Source organism: Rattus norvegicus, chromosome 4, assembly GCF_036323735.1.
Source record: "Rattus norvegicus strain BN/NHsdMcwi chromosome 4, GRCr8, whole genome shotgun sequence".
In the NCBI taxonomy this organism is placed as follows: Eukaryota; Metazoa; Chordata; class Mammalia; order Rodentia; family Muridae; genus Rattus; species Rattus norvegicus.
The window spans coordinates 119338387-119364069 of record NC_086022.1 but is presented as its reverse complement, the minus strand read 5'-3'; the positions used below and the strand labels follow the sequence as shown (position 1 = coordinate 119364069).

Here is a 25683-nt window from a genome sequence, read left to right as displayed (position 1 = left end):
GCAGGTGAAGAGGGGTCAAATCAAGGAGGCTGCGTAGGGGGTGAGTTCTTCTACCTTCTGGATTCTTCTGGGACAGCTCAGATCTTGCATCCAAGTGATATCTGCATCTTGAGTACCGTATCCCCAAGCTCACCCAGAAGTCACCTCATTGTCCCATCTCTGTGTACATACAGAGCAGTTTCCCATGACTTCCAGCAGGAGTGGGGGTGGGTGTTCCATGGAGATGACCCTATTTCCCTCATTCTCTCCTTGTTGCCTTCAGTGGCTGAACCAGAGCCATAATGCCTGTGTCAACTATGCAAACCGCAATGCTACTAAGGTGAGTGTCGCTGCCCTCTGCTCATGGCAAGTTTAGGTGGGAGTGGCCTGGCCATTCTCCCTGACAAGCCATGCCAAGCACTCTGACATTGGTGCCAAGTACTGCCTTCTTTGGGTACTTTCTTATGCTGCCATCCCTACAGGAAGGCAGCACTCAGCTTGCTTGGCATGGGTCAGCAGAAGCCTCTGGGCAGGGCCCTGCAAGAGGCAGGTAAAATAAATATCTATAGGAGTGGACTCTGCTGGCTTCCTGTCCAGAGAAGCTGGTGCACTCAGATATTGGATCGGGAAGGTCATCCTGAGAACTGAGCTCCCCTAAGCTTACCCAGAAGCCAGCTCAGTGTCCCCAGCTCCTAGGTGACTGATCACACAAGCTGATCTGTGACAAGGCCACCTTTCCTTCTGGTCCACTCTCATATCCAGAGGAATCTGGGTTCCCCTCCGAGGGGTTGTTCTTAATATTTTCCAACAGTGGCAACGAGAGCAGAGTTAGGAGCTGGCCTTTGCAGTAGGAATTTGAAGGACCAGAGACTCTTAGGATACCCCTTCATCTGACTCTGCATAGCTGGACTCTCTGGCGTTTTTACTTAGATGGCTCCATCAGTTGTTTCTTGTAACCTTATAACCAGCTCTCTCCAAACTGCAATTGTAGGAGAGATGTGTTCTTCAGTTTTTCTTTCTTTCTTTTTTTTCATGTTGGGACTTGAGATCTTTTGTTCTGTGGAACTACTGGACAACAGTAACACAATGAAGCCCCCTGAGTCCTGGGCCCAGGGGGCTGTAACAGCCAGCTAGACTGTAGCTGGTGAGACAGTGCTATCCCACACAGACAGTGTGCCAGGATGAAACACCTGCTTACAACGCAGCCTTCCTAAATGATACCCTGAACGTAAAGGACCCGTGTGGGGCCCTGCTGTTTCCCACCTCCAGCCAGCAGTGTCTGCTCAGATCGTCTTAGAACAGGACAAAAGTAAAGAGGCCCAGCTATACCAGCCCGTGCCTTGTACAGTCTTCTTTAAAGGCGGCTGAGGGAGGCCTGCCCCTTTGACTTCCCAAGGGAGTGCCTCTTGCTGGCCAGAGCAGAACATGGCAGCTTTCTGCCTGTCTACCTTTCTGTCTGTCTTCCAGCCTTCACCTGCATCCAAGTTCATCCAGGGCTACTTGGGAGCTGTCATCAGTGCTGTCTCCATTGCTGTGAGTAACTCCTACCCTGCTCCAGGGCAGGCCAGCCTGTGGGGGATGAGTCTGCAAGGAGATGCCCAGATGGTTTTCTAGACAGAGAAGAGGCTCTGACAGAAGAACAAATATTGGTACTCCGGGGCGTTGGGGAGGATGGAGGTATGGAGTCCAGGGCAGGGAGGGGCAGGCATTTGTCCCTGTCTGTCTCTGCACCCTCTAGAGCAGCTTTGTTCTTTGTCTCCCCGGGGCAGTATTTTCCTCAGAGGAGCCTCTGGTGCACAGTCTACAGCTGTCTACCGTGTAGACAATTCACTGCTTCTAAACTTCCTGGATGCAGACTTACGAATTTCCTCTCCCTAAGTGATCTGGGGGTCCTTGGACACAACCATCTGCAGCTTGGTGTTCCATGAGGAAAGACTGTGTGTGCGGTTTTCTTGGTCTTGGCTCTTAGAGAAGGCAGTTGGCTTCCGGTGGAAGTTGTGATAGAACTGCCTCTGTGTAGTCTTTTCAGGCTTGGTTGGAGGGTCACAAGGCTAGCCTCCCCGGAAGGCTCTTCAAGCTGAGCCTTTGCAGTCCTGCAAGAATAAAGCTGGAATTTGTTACTAGAATTTGCACATCGCCTGAATAAAAATGGGACTGATGGTTCTCAGATGGGGGCAGCAACAGACAGCAGAGAGTGGTATGGGCTGCAGCCAGAGTAAAGAATCAGGCCCTGAGACCTCGTGTGGTTTCCACTCCACCTGGAGTGTGTGGCACTTTCTGGATCTCCGATGGAGTGGCTTCCTACAACCAACTCCTGAGGGTAAAGCGCCTTTCACAACCGTTGTCTCTGTCACTAGTAACACAAATGCATTAACTGTTAGGGGAAGGAAGAGCACACCTCAGGGCTGGAATGCAGCTCAGCTGGGAGAGGGTTTGTCCAGCGTGCACAAAGCTCTGGCTTTAATCCCCAGCACCACATAAAATAGGTCGTGGTGGGCCATACCTGTACCCAGCACTTAGGGTGGAGGAAGGAGGATCAGAAGCTCCAAGTGAAAAGGTATATGGTGAGTTTGAGGTCGGCCTGGGCTACATGGGACCCTGTCTCTAAAAAACAAAACAAACAAACAAACAAACGAAAAAGAAAACCAAAAAACAATGGCTTGATAGTCAAAAGCATTGACTGCTCTTCCATAGGACCTGGGTTTGGTTCCCAGTGCCCATGTGGTGGCTCACAATTATCTATAACTCCAGTTCCAGGGGATCTGACGCCCTCTTCTGGCCTCTGCAGGTACCACATATACATAGTACACATGTGCAGGCAACACACACACACACACACACACACACACACACACACACACCATTTTCAAAAAAATTTGAGAAGAAAGAAAACTCAACACAATGAAAGAATTCACATGTCCGAATCTTTCGATAACACCCCGTCCGTATCTCTTTGTCACAGCAGTCGTTGTACACACTGTGATAAGCCTTTCATCCGACCCAGTCATCGCTGTTGCTGTTCCTCTGAAGTAGAGCTTCGGGGCTGTCCTCAAGCAGCCCCTTTTATTTTACTCGCACGTAGACCACGCCACCTCCAAGTGAAAGTGGGGCATCCCGTTTTGTGCCTGGGATCCTGTTCATTCCCTGAATGCCTTGCTGCCAGTTAGAAGCCATATGCAGCCAGACCTGTATAGACGGCTCGCTGTGGAGAAACTGCCAATCTGCCCCGTAGACTCGCAACCCTGAATGGAACTTGGCTTGGGAGTCAGATAAATTGGGGCAGCCTGACTCTGCTGGGCTGAGGTCTGGGCTCCTGAGAGGGGAGAGGGCTCCCTCGCCACCCTCCTCCTCTGTAAAGCAAGAGGAGTTTAGAGCCCCCCCACCCCCGGCTCAGCTGCTTCAACAGCCTCTCCCTTCTTCCAGATGCTCTGATGATGTAGGAGAACCTGGGAGGAGGGGGCAGCACACAGAAGGGTTTGAGTGAAGAGGTCACGGCCCTGGTACCTTCCCACTGAACATGTGGTTCAGGAATTCAACTTATGAAAACTCTGGCCTCTCTGACTCCCACCCCAACACTTTCCAGGCAGGTACCTCACTCCGACTGGTTGGCGGAGGAACACAGAACCCAGCAGTTTCTTGGAACCTGGGGCTTGCACTGTGGAGACACCTTCTGCCTCCTCTTCTTTGCTTGGTTCCAGATCCTCCCAGAGGAGACTTTCCTTGACCTAAGTCCCAGAAAATTCTTGTTCTTCCCACACCTCGTCCTCTCATTGTCCCCAGTTGGATTACAAGTTAGCTAGGGACAGGCATCTGTCTCGTACCCCACAGAGGGAACCATAGAGCCCTGTGCCATAAATACCTATTAATTAGGCTGCTGATTGATCGCTGGCCTTGAGAGGCCCCTCCTGTCCTCTCCGGGAGCCTGAGCCTTAGCAGAGGCATGCCCTTCTGCCTGCCGACTTCATACAGCGAGGGGCAGATGGAGTGGAGTTCCTGACTTGGAAAATCGGCAGCTTGCTTTCTTCTCTTTTGTGTGTATAAATCACAAAACTGCCAACCACAGAGGCTTGATTTTATTTCCCTCTCCCTTGTTCTGTGGAACCCCAGGCCCTGCGGCCTCATTAACTGATTTCGGCTTCAATTAGAGACAAATCCCCTCCCAGGGCGAGCCTGTTAGGAGCAGATGACCTGCAAACAAGTGTCACGGCCCCAGTGGTTGGCCCAGTTCTGGCATTAATTAAAACGAGTCCCTACAAGCAGGTGGTTAGATGGCGCCTGACGGGCTGAGAGCCGGTCCCACAGACTAAGCTGAGCTGAGGTGCAGCCTCCTCTGTGGGGTCTGCAGGGCCCTGTCTCTCTTTCAGAAGAACCCTTGGCCTTGGCCACCAGCGCCCCCTCACCAATCAGGCATTCCCCCAAATGAAGCCTCATGCTGGGCCCAGGATTGTTGGGGTGAGAAGCCTCTCTGGGCCCCCCTAAATAGACTTGGCAATGTCTGGGGCTCTTGCTTTAGAATAAAAAAGAAATCCCGTCTTAAGTTATTTTTGAAAACCTAACAGTTTGCTGTCTTTTAACAAAGGAAACCTCTCTCTGTCTTCTTTGTGTTTTTGTTCTGGAGTTCGTGTGGAAGCTTCTGGGCTGGCCATCACTGTCTCTGTGAAGGGAGAGATCAGGCAGGCTCCTGACTCCTTCTGCAAGGTCTGTGAGGGGCCAGACACTGCAGGAGCCTGGGCTGTAGCTTGATATAGCTTTCAGGATGCTGGGAGGGCGAGCGGAGAGCATCGAGGCAGGGAGAGCCATGGTGGTGCTGACCCCGAGGTGTCTAACTCAGCCACAGGGCTGATACATGGGACAGATGGAGAAAGCCAACAGAAGGCAGGGCTGGATGTCCCAGAGAGAGGGTAGAGAAGATACAGAGGCATGCAGAAAGATGGGATCAGATTCTGGACCATGTCAGAAGTGTGTCATGGAGAGAGTAATGCTGATGGTGACGGTGGGGGATAGCAGAGGTCATCAGGGGCCGCGGATGCCACACCAGGAATCCCAGACTGGGCATTGCAGGGTCTTAGGCAGAAATAGGAGGTGGCAGATGCAGTCCACTGACCACCGGCTCCTGGGTGTTGATGGACCCGGGGTTGGGGAGGAAGGCTCAGGGCTGACGTCTTGTGTGACTGGTCAGGGGTAGGTTGGCGGAGCCTGATAAGAGATGCATTCACGTCCTGTCGCAGGCGTCTCAGCTAAGCCTTAGCTGCAGTGGCCTTTCCTTCAGAATCACTGTAGACCCCCTTTCCCCTGGTGGTCCTTTCCTTGTTGGTTGCAGCATTTGTCTGCAGGGAGAGACCCAGGAAGCCTTCTGGTTCTCATTGCTTGCTGGCAACTCCACATGCCCCTGATGGTCAGATTAGTAAACAGCCACCCAATGGCCAATCCTTACAGAGAGCTGGCACTGTGCTAGTTCAGCCCCATTTTACAGATGGGGAAATTGAGCACAGACTGAAGCCAAGGGCAGAGCCTGTGCACCGCAGCCCAGGCTTACTTGCACACTTTTATTAACAACGGTCCTTTTATCATCATACTCCTTACTGAGATGGGAAAAACCAAGCACTGTTTTAGCTTCTAGATCAGAGAAAATGTTACTGTTCCCATAGTAGGCAGGTGCCCCCTCAGGCATCCCAAGAACAATGGCAATTAGCAGTAGCTCTTAGATCAACCATGACCTTCATCCTTGGTTTCTGGACCTCTGTCTTCTGGCCAACATTAAGTCAGTATTGTGATCCAGAGCGCACACCACCTCCTGTAAGACAAGATCAGGCTGACTGTTCAGCAAGGGCATAGCCAGGCCCTTCCGTTCTCCTCCCGCTACCCTGGCACCCCGGTCCAGGCGATGGTCAGGTTACTTTCCCTTTAGATGACTTCTGGGTTGGAGGGGCCATGGCAGAGACCCAGCAGCTGAATTTGAAGTGTTCCAGAAGCCTGCACATGGCAGTGCAGTGGCCAATCGGACCCCAGTAGCAGCCCTGCGTCCATTCTTGGAAGGAAGAGGGTCTAATGTAATTGGTTTCCTTGCAGCCAGCACACTGTCCCTATCAAACACATGACAGGCCTTAGGCCTGACCGCTGGCCGAGCAGATCAATGCCTCAGCCTCAGCTGGAGCTGACAGGAGCGAGGCTGTTGACTAACTCTCCCGTTCACCTTTGCTCTCTTGCCCCTGAGCTCATTGCCAAGCAACTGGCTGGCTGTGGCTGGAAGACATTTGACCTCCACTTGGTAGCCAGGTTTAGTTTACAAAGCTGTGCCCTCTGGTGGGTATTGGTGGTACTTCAGTGATTTCCTGACCCACGCTCTGCCTTCTGGGACCCACGAAAATGCAGCACATTTGGGCACATTACTGTCCAGTCACCCAGAGAAGTGTAAGGTCTGATCTCGTGCCATCTCTCCTGCCTGTCTGCCTCCTCCTCCATTGTTCTTCAGAACTACTTAGAGTCCACTGGCCAGTGCCGCAGAGTTCACAGAACCTTGCCGACAACCCAACATTGTTACGTCTGTGTCTCGGCAGAGCCGTCCTCCCCCTCTCCCCACACCCAGCTACCTCCCACTCACTTCCATGGTTCAGTCAGGTGTGCTTTGGCGCTTTGGTGACTCTGGGGCCTCCTCCCCTAGTTGAGTATAAATGAGCAGCCCAGGTAGCCCACAGACCGGGCAAGCACAGCGTTTGCAAAGCCAGATGCAGTGGTTTGGAAGGCTTTTGTTTGCCTTCATACCTCAGACAGCTTTCACTCTGATTTATTCTAGAAGCACCACTAAGTCCAGACTCATTTTACCACAAACTGAGAATTCAGTGGGTGGGCAAGAGGAACAAGCCCTGGGCTCTGGTACTAAGTGTCTGCTGGGGCGATGGGTTTTTTTCGTTTTTTGTTTCTTTTTTTCAGTTATCAGATGCATGTATTATTTTAATTCAGAGATGTGTAAAAGGGCAAACACATATGTACTTAGAGACTGGTAGATGCATGGATGAAAGCTCTGGCCTTGGGCTGGGGGATAGCTCAGGTGGTGAAAGTGCTTGCTTTGCAAGCTTGAAAGCTTGAGCTCGGTTTTATAGCTCACATAAAAAGCGTGTGGGGTTGGAGAATTGGCTCCCTGGTTAAGAGCACACGCTGTTCTTGTAGAGGACCAGAGTTTGATTCCCACTTTGGGGCAGTTTACAACTTTTTGTAACTCTAACTCCAAAGCCCTCCTCTGGCTTCCACAGACACTCATACACACACACACACACACACGCACACACCTGGAGACAGAGAGGCGATCTGATATTTAGGTTGAGGGTGAGGCTTGACAGGAACCGTGCTCAGAGGCCCTGGAGTGGGAGTGGGGAGAGCTGGCTCGTGGGAGGAGCCTACAAGTCGGTAGGGAGTGAGGTCATAGGGGTGAGTACAGCAGAGACAGAACTACAGTGGGGATGCCTGGGAACTTGACAAGTAGCTGAGGCTCCCGTGGCTTAGCTGTGGCCTAGAGTCGCTCCTGCCAGGAAGATCCAGAAGTCTCTTCAGGACCTTTTGCTTTTTTTTTTTTTTTTATTAAAGATTTATTCATTTATTATATGTAAGTACACTGTAGCTGTCTTCAGACACACCAGAAGAGGGCATCAGATCCCATTACAGATGGTTGTGAGCCACCATGTGGTTGCTGGGATTTGAACTCAGGACCTCTGGAAGAGCAGTAGGGTGTTCTTAACCACTGAGCCATCTCTCCAACCCCAACCTTTTGCTTTTTATGCTTTATTGTTTTGGTTGTTTCAAGACATGATTTCATGTAGCCCAAGATGGCCTCAAAGCAGCTGAAGATGACTTTGCACTCCTGATCCTCCAGCCTCTCCCTCCTAAGGGCTAGGATTGCAGGTGCGTGCCACCACACCTGGCTTAATCAGTGCTGGGGATTGAACCCAGATCTTCAAGCACGTGAGGAAAGTCCTCTACCCACTGAGCCCCAGCCCTGGTCAAAGGGGCCTGAAGGCTCCCCTCTACCTTTAAAAAAAGACTTGCATTAAATTTTTTCATTTCATTTCATTTTTATTTATTCATGTATGTTTTTAGACGTGATCTCACCAAGTAGCACTGGTTGGCCTAGAATTCACTGTGTAGACCAGACTGGAATCAAATTCACAAAGACAGGAGTCTTCCAGCTGGTAGCAGATGAGGACGCCTGGGCAAAGGTGAGGCAGAGCTGGACAACCTTCCCTGAGGTGGGGGTAAAGGTGCCTCGCTGAGGCCTGTCCCAACAGACGGGTCTCCTAGTGGTTACATGTCCAGCTAGAGGAAGGACGTAGCAAGATAAGAAGGGAGACGGCCTTGGCATCAGCCCCCTGGCGTCTTTTTGAAGGCTATGCAGAGCCAAGGTTGCTGTTGGCCATTTAGCTAACGACACTAAAGGTTTTATGTCACAGAGCTCCGTGAAGTTTAGAAGAAAGCTTTAGGGGCTGGAGAGGTGGCTCGGCAGGTAAGAGCATGTGCTGCTTTGACAGAGGCCTAAGGTCAGTTCCTAGCACCCAAATTGGGCTCCTCACAACTGCTTCTAACACCATCTTCCAAGGATCTGATGCCTTCTTCTGGCCTCCACAGTCATCTGAACTCATGGTGCGCCACCCCCCCCCCACACACACGGTTAAAGATTAAAAAACAAAATTATCAGGCATGGTGGCACACACCTTTAAATCCCAGCATTCTAGAAGCAGAGACAGGCAGATCTTTGTGAATTTGATTCCAGTCTGGTCTACATAGTGAATTCTAGGCCAGCCAGTGCTATTTGGTGAGATCATGTCTAAAAACATGCAGGAAAAAATGAAATTTTTTTTTAATGTGAGTCTTTTTTTTTTTTAAAGGTAGAGGGGAGCCTTCAGGCCCCTTTGACCAGGGCTGGGGCTCAGTGGGTAGAGGACTTTCCTCACGTGCTTGAAGATCTGGGTTCAATCCCCAGCACTGATTAAGCCAGGTGTGGTGGCACGCACCTGCAATCCTAGCCCTTAGGAGGGAGAGGCTGGAGGATCAGGAGTGCAAAGTCATCTTCAGCTGCTTTGAGGCCATCTTGGGCTACATGAAATCATGTCTTAAAACAACAAAAACAAAAGCAAAAAAAGCTAGCATGCCCCACAAGTCTGGAATGAAATTTAGCACAAAACACATATCTATCTGAAAGTAAGCAACATACCCAAGAGGGATCTGGGGACCACAAGTGGAGAGAAGGTTCATGTGGAGTTGGGAGTTCACTAGGAGGCAATATGGCTGCCTCACCCACCCACTAGCAATGGGCCTGGGGTTTGTTCCAAAGGCATAGAGGAGTCAAATGGCCACTCAACACCCAGCCATTCTGCCCCCAGAACCTTGGACAGGGACAAGGACAGCCTGGGAAGGATCCCAGGGAGGGCTGCATTTTGGGGGACTGAAGCCCGTCTGTTCTTGTTTCTCGGGGTCCTTTGGCCTGGAACATTTGGTGGAGCCCATTAAAATTAAAAAGCCAAGTGGCTGGAGGCTCGGAATGCCAGCTCGTTTTCTCTGGCATGGCAGGTCCTGTTTAAGGGAACCAGCTGGCATTAATGGCACACAACGCATCGCGAACAGCAGCTAGCGATCAGAAGAATCAGAGCTAATAATCAGGTTCAGGGAAGATAATGAGGTATGAACAGCCATTGCCGAGAGTCCCCCGGGGTCTGCCTTAACAGCCTCCAAATAAGCTACAAAACAGAAATTAACCAAACAGGGGCTCCATTTGGGCAGAGGGGGAAAACAAACAAGGTAGAAATTTGCACACGAATTCCTAATATGGCCATGCTCAAGCTCAGGACCTGTGGGACAGCAGCCACTGCCTGAAGGAGGCAAGGGGTCTTGTGTGACCACTTGCTTCTCAGGTGACTGTCAGGTCAGAGCTGCCGGTGAGAGACCTGAGGAAAGAGAAGACTAGCTTCCTGTGGCTCACTGGAGACTAGGGTCAGCCTTCTTTCCTATCCCAGGTTCTCACTTGGCATGCAGCAAACTAGCTAGGTCACCCCTTCAAGACAGTGGCAGACCTAGCCAGTGGAAAGAACAGGCAGCCAGGGAGGGGTCAGTCTCAGACTGGCACAGAAAGTCTCAGTGCTGGCTACAAGCAGTTGTCTCTAATCTCTCCCCGATCCCCAGCCCCACCCCCTGCATTTGAGCTCTACCCAGTCCTAGGAGGCTGCCAGCCTTAGAGAAGCTTGGGGCCTCCTTGTTCCCTTCCCCAACTCCTGCTTCCTATGCCTTCAGTACCTCATTTTTCTGTATGCGTGTGCATCTTCTATGTAAGATGTGTTCAGCCTCTCTCTGTGTCTAGGCCTGCCACCCGCCAGGTCAGGTGCTGCCTCCCACTTACACATCATCTGGACCCCAACTCCTAATGGCTTTTTTCAGGGGTCCCATATTATGCACCATGGTTAAGGGGCGCCAGGCCATTGCTTCCTGAGAAGGCTGTGCTAGTTGTTTTCCCTTTGCTGTGATCCAAGAATTACAAGGAGCAATCTGAGGAAGCTTACAGTGAGGATACTGTGTATCATGGCAGGGAAGGCATGGTAACATGGAGGTGGCTTGTCACATTGTATCCACAATAGGAAGAAAAGCAAGAAGAAAGCTGGGACTGGGCAGCTTTCTCCTGGCCCACGTTTAGGGTGGCTCTTCCTACCTCAGTTAACCCAACCTAGAAACTCCCTTACAGACATACCCAGAGGATTATTTCCTAGGTGGTTTTGGATTCTGTCAAATTAATAATATTAACTATCACAGAGGCTAATTGCAAAGTGGGGTTGAAGCTTTGAAATCAGCAGGCCCTACGTTCAAATCCTAGTTTTAGCTGCTACGTTGTAACTGTCTGACCTTGGCAAACTCACTAGTCCTCTCTGAGTCTGCTGCTTCTTGGTGGAAAGGGGCTTTTGTCAAGAGATTGCATGTGGTAGCTGGGGTGTAGCTCACAGAGCACTTGCCCAGGCAGCCCAGGATGCCAGGTATCCTAGGTTTATCCCCCAGCACTGCAGAATAGAAAAAGCTCTTACAAGCAAAAGTGTTGGTAGCACATACGAGATCTCTAGACAGTCCACTCTCTTTCTTCATAGCATGTGCTGTGGTCTCCATGCTTTTCCACTGTCTTTACCTTATGGTGTGTGCAAGAGGCCATTTCAGAGTCACTCATAGAAGAGAGCTAGGGGATGGCTGGGAGTGGTGGCACCCACTTTTAATCCCGATTCCAGGGAGGCTGAGGAAGGTGATCTCTGAGTTCTAAACCAGCCCTAGTTCACACTGCAAGTTAGCCCCAGTCACAAAATGATAAGAAGGGGATGGGGAGAGAGCATGCATTAGACTCAGATTCCTGAGTCTGTAAGCTCCATCCAAGTGGTGCCCAGGATAGTCAGTGGCCTTCAGAAAGGCCCTGGTATATCACTGAAATCTGGAAAAGCCTCATTCAGTTCCTGCCACTCAGCTTCCCTCAGGCAAGCAGTAGGGACAAGGACAAGGGCTCTGAACAGCAGCATGACAGGATATACATGCAACACTGACAGCCCAGGCCGGAAGTGTCTGGCTGCCTAGGGGATGATTACTGACACACCTTTGTCCCATATCCCTCCACTGGAGCCTAGGCCCAGCTGGCCCTGCTCTATTGCAGGCACTCCATCTCCCTGAGGCTTCCCAAAGCCTCAGCAACCCAAAAGGCTGAGTCTAGAGCCAGTCTAGGACCACAGAGTCTGATTAGCCACCAGAAGTCCAGAGCTGAATGCAGGCCAGATCTTACCATGGCCCTTCCTGCCTCCTCTTGCTGGGATAGACCATCGAGGAAGGGCTGGCTAGGCCTCAGTCTAGGAATACCAAGATTTCTGGGTTGTATCTGTTCCCTCTCCATGTCCACTGCTCCTCTAGCGTCTAGGTAGTTCTTCTCTGATAGCCGAAGCCGCCTTCAGGTCCCCGGAGACGGTTTCCTTCACCTGTGTGAGCTCTCTAACCAATTGTCTGCTTGTACCTGTTCTTCAACCGCAAGCTCACTGAGCATGGGCTCTAGGCTATCAAATACAGCATTGAGTGCCGGGCAGTCCTTGCCTCCCAGAGGTCCAGGGTCAGGAATGCCAAGGACTAGCGCTTTGAGAGACGTACCAGGCAAACAGGATCAATGGTCTGCCTGGCTGAGAGAGATGACGCTGTCAAGTGGCTGCACTTTCTGAGTCCTCTTGTGTGCCAAGCTCATGCCTTTTGTATACATTCTTATCACAAGCCCTGAATGTGGTAGAAATAACTATCCTTTTTGTACCACCAGACAGTGACGTAGAGAAAGGATAGAGTCACCTACCTGGGGTCCCACTGCTAGTAAGTGACAGAGGTTGTAGACTTCAGAGCTGGTCCTGAGGGAACAGGCGTGTGGCCTGAGGTGGGTGGGGCACCCCAGTCCTAGGGAGTGGGTGAGCAAAGGCTAGAGGCCAGAAGGCCCAGGTGGCCTCCGGAGGGTTGCTGTATCTGAGGGTGGGGGGTGAGGGAAATTGGAGGGATTCCCTCCCACATCCCTCCAGTTCTACTCCTTCCTCCCATGAGCCCTTGCAGCATCATGCACCTTCTGTTTTCTTTCCTTTCTAAGGTGGGCCTTAATGTGCTGGTTCAGAAAGCAAACAAGTTCACTCCAGCCACTCGCCTTCTCGTGCAGAGATTTGTACCCTTCCCTGCAGTAGGTAAGATCTGCACACTAATGTGCGTGTGTGCGTGCGTGCGTGCGTACATACTGCATGGTGGGAGTCTGGGGAACTTCCAAGCACCTGGGTGAATGGTGGCCCTTCCACACCATATCTCCCTGATGCTTGCAGACTCCTGGCTGGGAGATGCAGGGCCCACCCATCAGCTCAGGGCATGAGATGTAGCTTCAGCACAAATTCCTGGATGTTTGTTTCAGTTTGTGGTGCTGGGGGTGGAGCCTAGGGCTTCATGCACCCAAGGCAAGCATCCTACCAGCTGAGCTCCAGTCTCAGCCCTTTGTCTGTTTGAGACAAAATCTTAATCAGCAGCATAGGCTATCTTGGCACTCACTATGTGGCCAACCAAGGCTAGCCTCAGACCCCCAGGAGACTTAGCACCGAGGTAGTGTGTTTGCTCCTTTGTTTTGAGATGGGAGTCTCGTGTATCCCAGACTTGCCATGTAATGGATCGTGACCTTGAACTTCTGGCCCTCCTGCCTCTGCCTTCCCAGTGCTGGGATTAGAAGTGTGCAGCACTCTTGGTTCATCGGGTGCTGTTGATCTAATCCAGGGCACCCCGTGTACCAGGGAAGCACTCTTATCAATTAAACCCAACCTCTAGCTCAGCACAGGGAGAGTCTGAACTTGGATCAACAGACAGAACACAATGTTGTAGACTGTGAAAGGTGTTCACAATAAACCTTAACAAAAATCTACAGTCCTTGTACTGTGAACATGCCCAGGAAACAATAAAAGCCTGGACTTGGGGATTTGTCAGCAGGAAACCCAAGGCAGCCTGTGCCACATTGCAGTTGTGACTCAGAGACCTGCGAGTACCACTTCTGTGCAGACTGAGCCCAAGTGAGCACTCTGGACACTTCAATGACTATGTCTTACTTTTTTAAAAATCAGGTAAAAGGCATATTGATTAGCTGACCTTGGGAGTCCACATACCAGCATGTGGGAGGTGGAGACAGGAGGGTGAAAAGTCTAAGACCATCCTTAGCTATATAGTGAGCTTGAGGCAGCCTGGCTACAGGTAACAACTGGAGTTCAGTTCCTAAGACACACATGGTGGATGGAGAGAACTGATTCCTGAAAGTTGTCTGACATCCACACATGCCCCCTATAAACACGTAAATAAATAAATCAATTTAAATGTGCATGTATTACTAAATCACAAGAGAACGTGTTTTAATCTCTGTATAAATCCTTTGAGTTTTGTTTATGTATATAAAGACATTAATCTGACATTAGTCTTCACATGACTGTCAGAGGGACCTCAGGCTGCAGGGCAACTCTGAGATTTCGTTGTTGTTGTTGTTGCTGTTGCTGCTGCTGCGGTGGTGGTGGTGGGTTCTTTTGGTTTTTCAAGATATGTGTCTCTGTGTAGCCCTGTCCTGGAACTCACTCTGTAGACCAGGCTCAGAGATTTGCCTGTTTCTGCCGCCAGAGGGCTGGCATTAAAGGCGGGAGCCACCACTACCGGGCTAACTCACAGTTTCTGTTGGGTCCTCAAGATATTGCACAGCTTTGCCTGGCTTTCAGGAAGTGCCACCCAGTTTCGGGAAAGGAGACTACCGGGCAGGTTTGTTTTGTTTTGTTTTGTTTTGTTTTAAGAAATAACTGTAGATATAGTGCAACGCAGTTCAGGATTTGTTGTTCAAAGAAGGGTACGTGAATACTAAGAACCCTGAGCAGAGTCCCCTTCTCGGAATCTTTCCAGAGGACAAAGGTGGGGGTTGGCCCAGGGCCTGAGCTTCTGTGACCTTTCTGATGTTACCGCCCAGACTAAAGAGCGGAGTCAGATTCGGGCTCCTGGCAATGACCTGACCTTCTCAGGCTCCTGTGTACAATATGTAGGCTTGGGACTCCATCTATGGCCCGCAGCTGCACATGAGACCACAGGCCAGACTCTGTTGACAGGGATGTGCTGTGGAGAACCTACAGAATGGGGCAGCCTCACCCCTTCCATGCCCAGTGGCTAATAAACTCCCAGTACCAAACACCCAGTGGAGCCTAGCCAGCTCAGATAATTGCTATAGCAACCCCACAGTTGTAATGAACCCTTAGCTATTTCTGCCGAGGGCCGTTAATGAAATAACTCTTTAAGGCTGACTTCGTCATGGGGTCTAATTGAGCAACAAACGTGGCTACTCAGTGACTGGGCTTTCTATGCCACCGGGGCTGGAGGGTCAGAGGCAGCCTAGACTGGCTCTGAGGCTCCCCTGAGATGTAATTGGGACTTGGGGGACAAGCCTCAGATAAGAACTTTGCCAGTGGCTTGTTCCATCCCTATCCAGCCACCATTGTGCTGTGCGACCTTGAGCTGCTCTTAGCCTCTCTGGGACTCCCTCAGGAGGGGAGGCCTTTCTTCTGTTCTGAGATTCTCTCTGACTTGCTCCTCTCAGCATGAGACTAATACCCTTCCCATCTTCTTCTTGGGGCTGAGCCTTCAGCCCTCCCACCCTAGTCCAGTCGTTCCCAAGCAGGCTTGAGGCCCCTATATCATAGCTGGTTGTATACATTGTGCTTTGCAACTCGCTCCTCCTCTCTCCCAGGCCCATCTGCAATGAGGCTTCTGTTCATTCTCCTGTCAGAGATTGTCACAGTGAGGTCAGAGCCCTAATCCGCTCCCTGCACTCGGTCTATCTGTACCATGTCCCTTCATGCCCTGGTCAGGAAAGACCATCTGTAAGTCACTTCCCCCTTGCTTCTTGGGGCAGGATGGCTAGGGGCCTCCGAGAAGCTTGCTCTGCACTGGCTTCACCATGTGACAGGCCCACTTTCCCCTTAGGGAACAAGCTTGACTGAAGGACTCTGTTGCAGGAAGGAATGGGATACGAGAGGGTCTGTGATGGGGGTCCTGAGAAGACCACAACCATCCCTCTCTTCCTAGGCAAGCAAGGAACAAGGAAACTCCCCTGAATTGTTGTGTCCCTCACTTCTCTTGGCTGGTTCCTCCACTCATCTGTCCAGGAGAAAACCTGGGAGGAAGGGTGGAATGTGTCCTCGGGCTCTGCACTGTCCAGAGCCTGAATTACTCCCTTAACCCACTCTGCTTCGAATACTTGGTCTCTGTCTAACTCTGCTTCTCCAACCTGAGACCACATCAACAATTGTCACATGCTTGCACTGGGTTTGTAGATCTCATAACTCCTGGGGCTACCTAGTCCTTCCATCTGTCCTTGGCGACCTCATTCAGTGCTGGGAGGAACCCAAGGCAGAGCTTACCCCCCCCCCCCCCGCCTTCTATAAAAGAACACACAAACTCCAACTCGGAGTTACCCCTTGTGCCCAAAGCTGAGGCCTGCCTGCTTCCACCCAGAAGGGCTCAATCTTGTGGAGAAAGCTGCCTTTGGAGCTGTGACACTGAGGTGTGTCCCAGCGGCGACCAGGCTGTGCAGTGTCTTGCAGTGAGCACCGCATCTTCAGGCTTACCCTGACTTCTCATCTAGGACTGTGTGAGCACTTGTGTGTATAGAAGTGCCGAGTGCACAGAAAGTGAGTCCCAGATGCTCCCTGAAGCCACCCCTCTCTCTCGGGGAGGTTTCTGCACCCACAATGCCCTGCCCTGGTCTAGAACAGCAGTCATGTGGGAGATGGTGGTTTCTATTTATACATGGAGACGGTAGGAGAAAAGGTGAGCCCGGGAGCATGTGTGCTGGCATCAGAATCGATTGGGGACTGGTAATTAATTTGTTTAGACCTTAATTAATTCTCCAGTTCTTTCTTATTTGTGGACTGTCACGCTTAATTGTGTTCAGGAGCTCAAGCTTGGAGCAGGCCCTCCGTTAATTGATGTGTGGCTGCTGGGAGGTGGAAGTTAATGGTTTGGGAAGCTGGGCAAACAGAGCCATTAAAGGTCAACAGAGGAGATGCTGGGAAAATACACACCTCTGGGTCCAGCCACTGGTCTACAGAGCTGAGCCTGCTTTACAGGAGGAGAGCCTTTCCAGGAGGCCTTGGAGGAAATCTGCTGGGAGTCGGCTCTAGGTGTGGGTCTCACAATAGACACTGTGAGAAAATAGGCATGTCTGTGGTCCGAGACGGATGGAGCATGGCCTCCAGTGATGTGGAAATACCAGCAATCACCTACTTAGTGTATCTTGTTGGAGTTGGTATCCCTGCTCCATATGCACATGTATAGGTTGGAAGCCCCACTTACCCTACCATGGAAGAAGAAACAGCATCGAGCTAACAACATTAGCTGAACCCTTCACTCCCCTGAGCTTGGGCCTCTGTATTAGTTACTGTTTTCATGTAATAACAAAAGCTCCAGAAGGAAGGAAGGCAGTGGTTGTTTTTGCACCGTTTGTAAGTCTGACAGCATAGTCCATTGTGGCAAAGATGTCCATGGCAGGAAGCTTGGGTCACTTTGTAAGTGTTCGAGCAAGGGGAGGGTGGTGCGTGCTGGTGCTCAGCTCTCTGGCATTCAGTGGGGGTGAGGGTGGGGTCGGGGTCAGCTCTTGGCACTCAGAGTCAGTCTTCTCACTCACTTAACCCACTGTAGAAAGTCCTCCACAGACAGGTCTGTCTTCTGTGTGCTTCTAGATCCTGTCAAATTGAGAATTAATGTGAACCGTGCCAGCCTTCCATAGGATAACAATCTTTCCTAGACCAGAAATTCCAAACTTGGCCAGGAAGTCTTCTGGGGTCATTCCTAGGGAATCTCTTTCATGAGTTGTCAAAACAGTTTTCACTGCCATAAAAAAAATTCTCTGTGCTCCTCAGGGAGCCATGCTCAGGACTTCTAGAAAGTCCTGGAGAGGGGTCTCCTGTTTCTTCATACCCAGTAAGCCTTAGAGCTGCCCCTTTGTGCTCTTTCTATGCCCCAGGCCACAGAGGTCTCGGTGACATTGACTCCCCCTGTGCTTCACTCTGGGAGGTAGTGGGAGCCTCAGTCCCCCGTGCCCCCATCAAAGCATAACTCCCCATTATTTGTGCCCTGTGAGCCAGGAGGCAGTGCTGTTCCTGTGACAGCCTTGTCCTGGGCTGTGACAGGAGTTCCCCATGGAGGTCAGTAGTGCTTCATAAAGTACCCATGTCCCTTCAAGGCTCCTCCGGAGGCTGGAAGACCTTGCCTGGACCTTGCTGCACTTGCTCCTGAACTCACCGCAGCTGTGGCTGCCCTCCTCCTCTTCGCCTCTTGCTGAGCTTCAGGCACATGACCCTGGGCCTTGGTGCCTTCCCCTCCCCACCCTCAGCCTACACTTCCTGCCCAGTCCTCTGTAGCCCTGAGTCTCCCCAGGCTGGGCTGCCAGGTTCCACTTTGCCTTCCTCATCAGACGGTGTGGGTGTCCCAGGATCTTAGGGTTACCGCTCCTTAGCCTCCCTCAGCCCAGCAAATAGTCAGGGCATGTATTAGTCACTTTCTCATCACTGTCACTGGATATCTGAAAAGAAGAAAGGTAAAAGAGAGGGAATTTATTTATTTTGGCTTAGAGTTTAAGAAGGAATATATCATAGTGGTAAAGTCATAGCAGCAAGAATTTTGGGTGGCTGGCGACATTGAGCTTACGGTTAAGAAAGAGAGAAAGAGGGGTTGGGGATTTAGCTTAGTGGTAGAGCGCTTGCCCTGGGTTCGGTCCCCAGCTCTGAAAAAAAGAAAAAGGGAAAAAAAAGAAAGAGAGAAAGAGAGGGGGGTGGTTAGACCTCAGCTTGACGCCTCCCCCCATTTTTCATGTGTGTGTATGCATGTTTTTTTGTGTCAGCACATGTGGATGTGCATGCATGCATGCATATATGATGTGTATGTGTGCGTGTGCATGTGGAGACCCGAGGTTGATGGTGTGAATCATCCTTCATTCCTCCCACTGCATTCATCCAGGCTGCATCTCTCAGTCAAACCCAGAGATTGTTGACATGGCTAGTCTCATTGCCAGCCTCCTCTAGGGACCTGTCTTTACCTTCAGAGACGGGAATTTCAGGTGGGTCACTACACTCATCCAGACTTTACATGGGGTTCTGGGGACCCAAACTCCTCGGTACTTGCATAGCAAGCACTTTTAACTGCTGAGCCCTCTCCCCAGCCCTGAACTCTCTCCTCTTGTTCAGCACAGAACTGCAGCCCATGGCATGGTGCTGCCCACGTTCAGGGTGGATCTTCCTTCCCTGGTTGATCCTCTCTGGAAACACCCTCATAGACACCTCCAGAGGTGCGTTTCTATGGTGATTCTAAATCGGCTTGACAATGAGGATTAGCATGGCAGGGTCTCTTGTGGGGCCTGTTAATGCTTAAGCAAGCACGTTAGCACGTTAGCACGTAAGCACGGAAGGTCAGGGTCAGTTGCTCAGAGTGGGACTCCAGCCAGTGGCATCGATGACTGGAGTCTGTTTTGAGTGTTCTGGCTTTTGTATCCTGGTCCATTCTTTGAGTCAGTGGCCCCAGGTAAATGCTCAGGCCATCTCTCACAAACTTATCCCACACATATACTCCAGCCTTCCTGGTCTGTGGGCTATGTCTTTAAAAAGGTATCCTAGGAACATCGTGTAAGTTTTCACAGGGATTACACCAACCGCCAGGGCCTCATGAGCCCTCCGAGCAGGTTAGCCTTCTGTCTGCCCTTTATTGTCCTGACCAGGGTGACAAAACCAGCTATAGTGGCAACTCTTATAATCCCAGCATGTGAAAGGGGAAGGGTCAGAGTAAGATTACCCTTGGCTACACAGTGACCTCAAGGTCATCTTGGATGGCAGGAAATGCTATATCAAAAAAACCTGAAGCATGGGGCTGGAGTGATGGCTCAGTAGTTAAAAAGTAAGTAGTGCCCTTACAGAGGACGGGGTGTGTTCCCAGAATCCACATTCAGTGACTGCTGCCGTCTGTCACTTCAGCTTCCAGGGAGAATCTGACACCCCTAGCCTCTGCAGGTACCCACTCATGTGTACACTCGTGTACAATCTGCACAGAGTCATACATACTCTGGCATTGTAGAACTTTAATTTGGAGACAAGCGTTGGTCAGATGCTCAAAATGGCACAAAGACAAATGTTCTTGTGACAAATGCTGTAGTATTTCATAGTGGCTGGGGCTTGGGCTCGATGCTGGAGTGCTCATCAAGCATGCCTGGGGCTCGGTCACAGTACCACAAGGGGTGTGTGTGTGTGTGAGTGTGTGTGAGTGTGTGAGTGTGTGTGTGAGTGTGTGTGTGAGTGTGTGTGAGTGTGTGTGAGTGTGTGAGTGTGTGTGTGAGTGTGTGTGAGTGTGTGTATGTGAGTGTATGTGTGTGAGTGTGTATGTGTGTGTGAGTGTGTGAGTGTATGTGTGTGTGAGTGTGTGAGTGTGTGTATGTGAGTGTGTGTGAGTGTGTGTATGTTAGTGTGTGTGAGTGTGTGAGTGTGTATGTGAGTGTGTGTATGAGTGTGTGTGAGTGTGTGTATGTGAGTGTGTGTATGAGTGTGTGTGAGTGTGTGTATGTGAGTGTGTGTATGAGTGTGTGTGAGTGTGTGTGTGTGTGAGTGTGTGAGTGTGTGTGACAGTTAGATATTGTTTTCAGACAATCTCCCAATACTTCCTAGACTTTAGGAATTTAACCTAAGCCAATGTTTTAGGAAGTGTGCATTGCATTTGAAGAGGATCATCCACTGACTTCTCCATCAGAGGAATGTGTGGGCGAGTGACAGGGATTCAGAGCACGCCAACCTATGTAAAAACTGCAGGCATGGCAGCCTGCCTATAATCCTGGTACTAGGGAGGCAGACAGGACGCTGGCCAGGCGGCCTAGCCTAATTGGTGAGTTCCAAGACAATGAAATTTCTTGTCTCAAATTAGGAGAATGGACTGTCTGAGGATGACCCCGAGCTTGTCTTACGGACTCCTCAAGCACACAGATATGCGCACGTCCACACATATGAAAACGCCTCATGTAGTCACACACACATTAAGGGACCATGTCCTGACTTAACTGAGGGACTTGCGGTGAAGTACTGAAGGCCAGAGGGGTCACATGGGCTCCATTCAGAGCAGGTCCATCCTGAAGAGGTCCACCCCATGGTGTGTGACTCATGATAGTTTGAGTTGTGTCATTGAGGACAGAACAGGCAGAAGGAAGGAGTTGGTATCCAGAGTGGCTCTGATACCTTGTGAACCTGACAAAGATGGCAGGACCTTCTGACAAAGCCACTGTCATTGAGATGAGATGAGTGACCCTTGAGTTTTAGGAATGTGTCTTCTTAGCAGCCTGACCCAGAAAGCTCTAAGGGATATTCATATGTGACTAAGTCACCACTTTTTGGGCAACTTGCCTAAGTCCTGGCATCCTGTAGGTGCTCAATAAATATTATTGAACAGATAGCTTTCTAACTCAAGAGACTTGACCGTTCCTCAAATCTGCTAGGTGGAAAGACCTGACGACAGAGAAGGCAGAGAGGCAGTACCCTGGAGAGAAGGGCCATGAAGGCAGGAGGGACAGCTATGGGGTAAGGAGATGGCACTTTGGAGCCCTGGATAGGAGCTGAGGGTTCAAGCCTCACTCACCTTGTCGCCTGGGAAGTCACTGCAGCCTCTGGCACGGGAACTGGTGGGCTGAGGAGGCATTCAAAAGATGTGTCAGTGCCCCACTTCTCATGCCCTTAGAAGAAGGGTGTCTTAGCAGAAATCTGTGTTACTGTGTGTGTGCACATGCACTGCATATGGATGTGCATACGAAGGCCAGGGAACAACTGTTGATGTCATTTCTCAGATACCGTCCACCACCACACTCCCCTCCCCTCTCTGGCCCAGGACTCTCTAAGTAGAGGCAGACAGCTCTAGGAATTCCCCTGCCTCTGTCTCTCTGGCACTAGGATCACACGTGCACCCTATCACACCCCAATTTCCCCACAGACCACAGACACTAGTGATTGAGTTTAGGGCTGTGCTTAGGCAGCAAGGTCGTTACTGAACTGTCTCCCCCCAGATTCCTTAGCAGGAGTTTTATAGACTCCGAACTTCAGAGTTAGCTATACCTAGCCTGTACAAACTGATTTTATTTTTTCTTCAGTTTAGAAATTTCCAGTCCTGAGTCGGTGACACTTCAATATGAGCTGTGAAACTTTCCCCTGGCTCTCAAGCTATTTAAAAGAAAATCTGGGCCATTTAGAGTGGCCTCTCAGATGTAGCATTGGGGCATGCTGTGAAATTAAGCAAATATTAAGGTCAATGTGCCTGTTTGGTGAGCATTGCTCCTCCAAAGACTGAGGGACTGTGTTCTGAGAGGGGCTGTGTTCTAAGAAGGACTGTGCCCTGAGATTGATGGGGGCAGGGTGTGTGTGTGTGTATGTGTGTGCATATGAGTTGGTCAGTGTGGTAATGCATATATGTGTGTGCCTGCAAATGTGCAGGTCCCCTGCTGCTTGGCCTGAGAGCCTGGCTATGGTGCCTCTGAAGGGAGGATGAAGCTAAAGGCCAGGGGTCAGAGGAGACTACTGTTTGATTATCCAACTTTGTATGCAGTTTGAACTGTTTACCATGCTGTGGTGGTTAATATTGATTGCCAACCTAACAGGGCTAGAGATCAATCACCAAAGAGATGCGTCTCTGGGCGTGCTTGGGAGGGATTATCCAGATTAAGTTCATCGAGGTGGGAAAATCCAGTGCAATGCTGCAGGCTGTGAAAAGGGAGCAAGGGAGCAGAGCGTCCAGCATTCGGTGATCTTCAGTTTCTGGCTGTGGACATAGTGTGACCTCTTGTTTCTGCCATCCTGCTATAACCACCATGATGGACTGTATCCTTTGGAACTGTAAGACAGAATAAACCCTTTCTTCCTTAAGTTGTTTCCTGAGGTATTTTGCCACAGCAAGACAAGTAACTAATACACATGACACATGTACAGCGTCTGGGCTTCATGACCCCGGGAAGTGACGGAGGAGGGAAGAGGACAGGAGCAAGTGTGCCTGACCCTCCTTGAAGGTGACAAAGTGGAGTTTGGGAGAACTTGAACCATGTCTGTCTGGAGCTAAAAATAGTTGCTGCTTTCTGTTGCTGCTACAGTAGTCAGTTTGTTTTTATGAAAAAAGACACCCCCCCCCCGAAGACAAGCTTGTCTGTATCCTTCCAAAGTTAAGTAAACAGCTAAAAGTTTACAAATCAAAGTAGGTGTGGTATTGTCTGTTTATATCCCCAGGAACAGGGAGGTGGAGGCAGGAGGATCAGAGGTTCATGGGTATCCTTGGCTTCAGAGCAAGGTAACCTGGGCTAGCTCTTTCTCAAAGCAAAAACAACAGCAGAAGTGTATGAACCTCTGCTAATTTATTGAATACACTTAAATGTAATCAATACAATAGGATTCTATAAACATAAACACAATAGGTTTTTTGTTCATTTGTTTGTTTGAGACAGTGTCTGTCCCAGTCCATGCTGGCCTTTAGCTCACTATCAAACTGGGAAGGATCTAGTTGACGTCCAAGACATATACCACTACACCTGGCAAAATGTGGAACTCTTTCCATGAAAGTTGTAAAATTCTAACTTGCCCCCTTTCAATAGGAAGTATTTAAATAAGCCACAGATATTTCCATGATGGCTTTTTTCAACTTTGAAATACTGTAGCCAGGCATCATAGCCCACACCTAGAGTCAGTCCTAGCTTGGGGTGGCAAAGCCAGGAGGGTCATGAGTTTGAGGCCGGCCTGGACTACAGTTCAAGTCTAGGGCATTCTGGGATATAGAGCAAGATCCTTTCTCAAGAAGTTAAAGTAAGTGAATTAATAATTATGAAATATTTCAAATATAAAGGAAATGAATGGAGATAGCAGAAAATGTTAGAAACACTTAAAGCCCTTGTGCCCTCCACCTGCTTGGTAATGGTCTCTCCAAGGGTTACTGGCCTGCCATCAGCAGGCCCCACTCATTCAGATTCCTACATCCTAGATAGGCGTATGCTCCAGAAATGATCACTTCCACTGTTTGTGACGTGTGTGTGCATGAATGGCGTGAACATCTGGGCTGTGCGTGCTGTCCAGGGAGCTTCAGGGGTTCCTTCCACCTCTGCTTCTCCGTGGTGGGCTTATAAGCACACACAGTCACATACAGGTTTTGTAGTTGTTGTTTGATTTTATTTTTTACACGAGTTCTGGGAAACAAATTCAATCCTCATGCTTATGAGGCACTTTATTGACTGAACCATCTCCAGTCCTGTCTGCATTTTATGTGAACCATATTACGGTCTGCTTGTATTAATTACTTCTCCATTGCAGTGATAAAATACCACAACCAAGACAACTTATAAAAGGAAGTGTTTGGTGGTTTAGAGGTTAGTCTGTGATGGCAGCAGGCACTGCTGAGAGCTCACATCTTAAGTAGTAAGCAGGAAACAGAGAGAACATTGGGAATGGCAGTGCCATTTTTAAACCTCAAAGCCCATCCATGACACACCTTCTCCAACAAGACCACACCTACTAATCCTTCCCAAGCAGTTCCTCTAACTAGGGAGGCATATGAACCTATGAGATCCATTCTCATTCAAACCACCATAGTGTTTCATTGTTTGTCTTGTTTTGTTTCCCTTTCCCTCTCCCTTTTCTGTCTTACTCTCCCTTTCCCTTTCTCTTTCCCTCTCCCCTTCCCCCCCTGTGTGTGTGTGTGTGTGTGTGTGTGTGTGTGTGTGTGTGTAGCTGTGGTTGTGCTATGTGGCTGTGCACCCATGATCAGAGGTTAGTAGACAACTTTTGGAAATTGGTTCTCTCCTTCCCCTGTGTGGATCCCAGGGACTGAACTTAGGTGCCCAGGCGTGGTAATGGGTGCCTTTACCCACTGAGCCATCTCAACAGCCTTTTCCTTGTGTTTTAGAAACCTGCTTTTCATTATGGTTTTGAGATTTTTCTGTGTTAGTACACATACATCCATTTCAGCTGCCATCTGGGCCTGCAGTGTGAGTGTCCACGGTTGATAATTCGGGACTGTTTCCTTTCTCACTGTAGAGCTGTGCACTCTCTCATGTACATATGCCCATCGCACAGGAATGGGCTTTTCTGGACTGGACTTTGAAAACCTTCATCTGTATAGTGTCTACCCAGGGAGCTTGAAAACAGAGGCAGATCTGGGCTCTACCTCAGACTGTATCTCAGCAGAATGGCTGTGTGGAGAATCTAGAAGCTGCAGCTGGAGATGGAGGGAGTGTTTCTAGCTTTGTGAGACCTGCCAGACAAAATGCAGTTTTCCAGATCCACAAGGTCTGAATTTCTGTTCCCCAGTATCCTGTGTCCTCTTGAATATCTCTCAACAGTCAGTACCTTTTAGATTTGTATCCATCTGAAGGAGTCTCATACACATGCACACTTTGATTTTGTAAGAGTTACTTCTTGTTTTTAATTGTATGTGCGTGTGTGTGCATGTATGTGTGCATGCATGTGTGTGCATGTATGTGTGCGTGCATGCATGTGTGTGTGTGTGCGTGCGTGCGTGTATGCACATGTATGTAGGTACCTGTGGAAGCCGGAGGGTTAGCGTTTCAGCTGTCTGGTGTAGATGCTGGGAACCAAGCTGTGAAAGCAGCAAGTGCTCTCAACCTCTGAGCCGTCTCCACAGTCCACCATTTGTTTGTCCTCTTAAGCTATGTGGCCCAGGCTGGGCTTCTGAGGACTTCCTGCCTCTGTCTTGTGAGCCGAGGTTATATCCTCAGGCCCAGTGGCTGTCTCTCGCTTTCATTGACTTGGTTTCCCTTCCAAATCCTAGTATAGCTGAGAATGTTCTTAAGTTTATTAGACATTTAGGTCTTCAGATAGAAGAAATGGGGCCATCTGAATTATATACAAAAATAAATTCCAAGGCAGATTACAGACCTGACTGTGAAAACGAACACTTCAAATATTTTGAAGAAAGTATAGATGAGCAATGGTGATTTCTTAATGGCACAGAAAGAACTGGAAGAAGGGAAGGATTGCTTATCTGAGGGCATATTAAACTGTGTGACAGACAAGGCCGTCCACAAAGTGGGAGGGCCAGGCCACAGTCCAGCAACAGCCATTTGCAAACCATTTGACCAATGAGGATTAGTTTCCAAAATATAGAGAG

General features: G+C 49.9%; 1 protein-coding gene across 10 annotated transcripts in view; it reads left to right on the top strand.

Annotated features, from left to right (window-relative positions):
* Sfxn5 (sideroflexin 5) overlaps positions 1-25683 on the top strand; it is a 119840-nt gene that overhangs the window by 63462 nt on the left and 30695 nt on the right. For 7 of the 10 annotated variants that reach the window (XR_005503169.2, XM_063285637.1, XM_063285640.1 and 4 more), the window contains 3 exon segments: positions 263-319; positions 1447-1512; positions 12599-12689. Coding sequence is in view for 9 of the 10 variants with exons in the window: in XM_063285637.1 (XP_063141707.1) it covers positions 263-319; positions 1447-1512; positions 12599-12689 (214 nt within the window). In the remaining variant the exon portion in view is untranslated. 10 annotated transcript variants of the gene reach the window in all.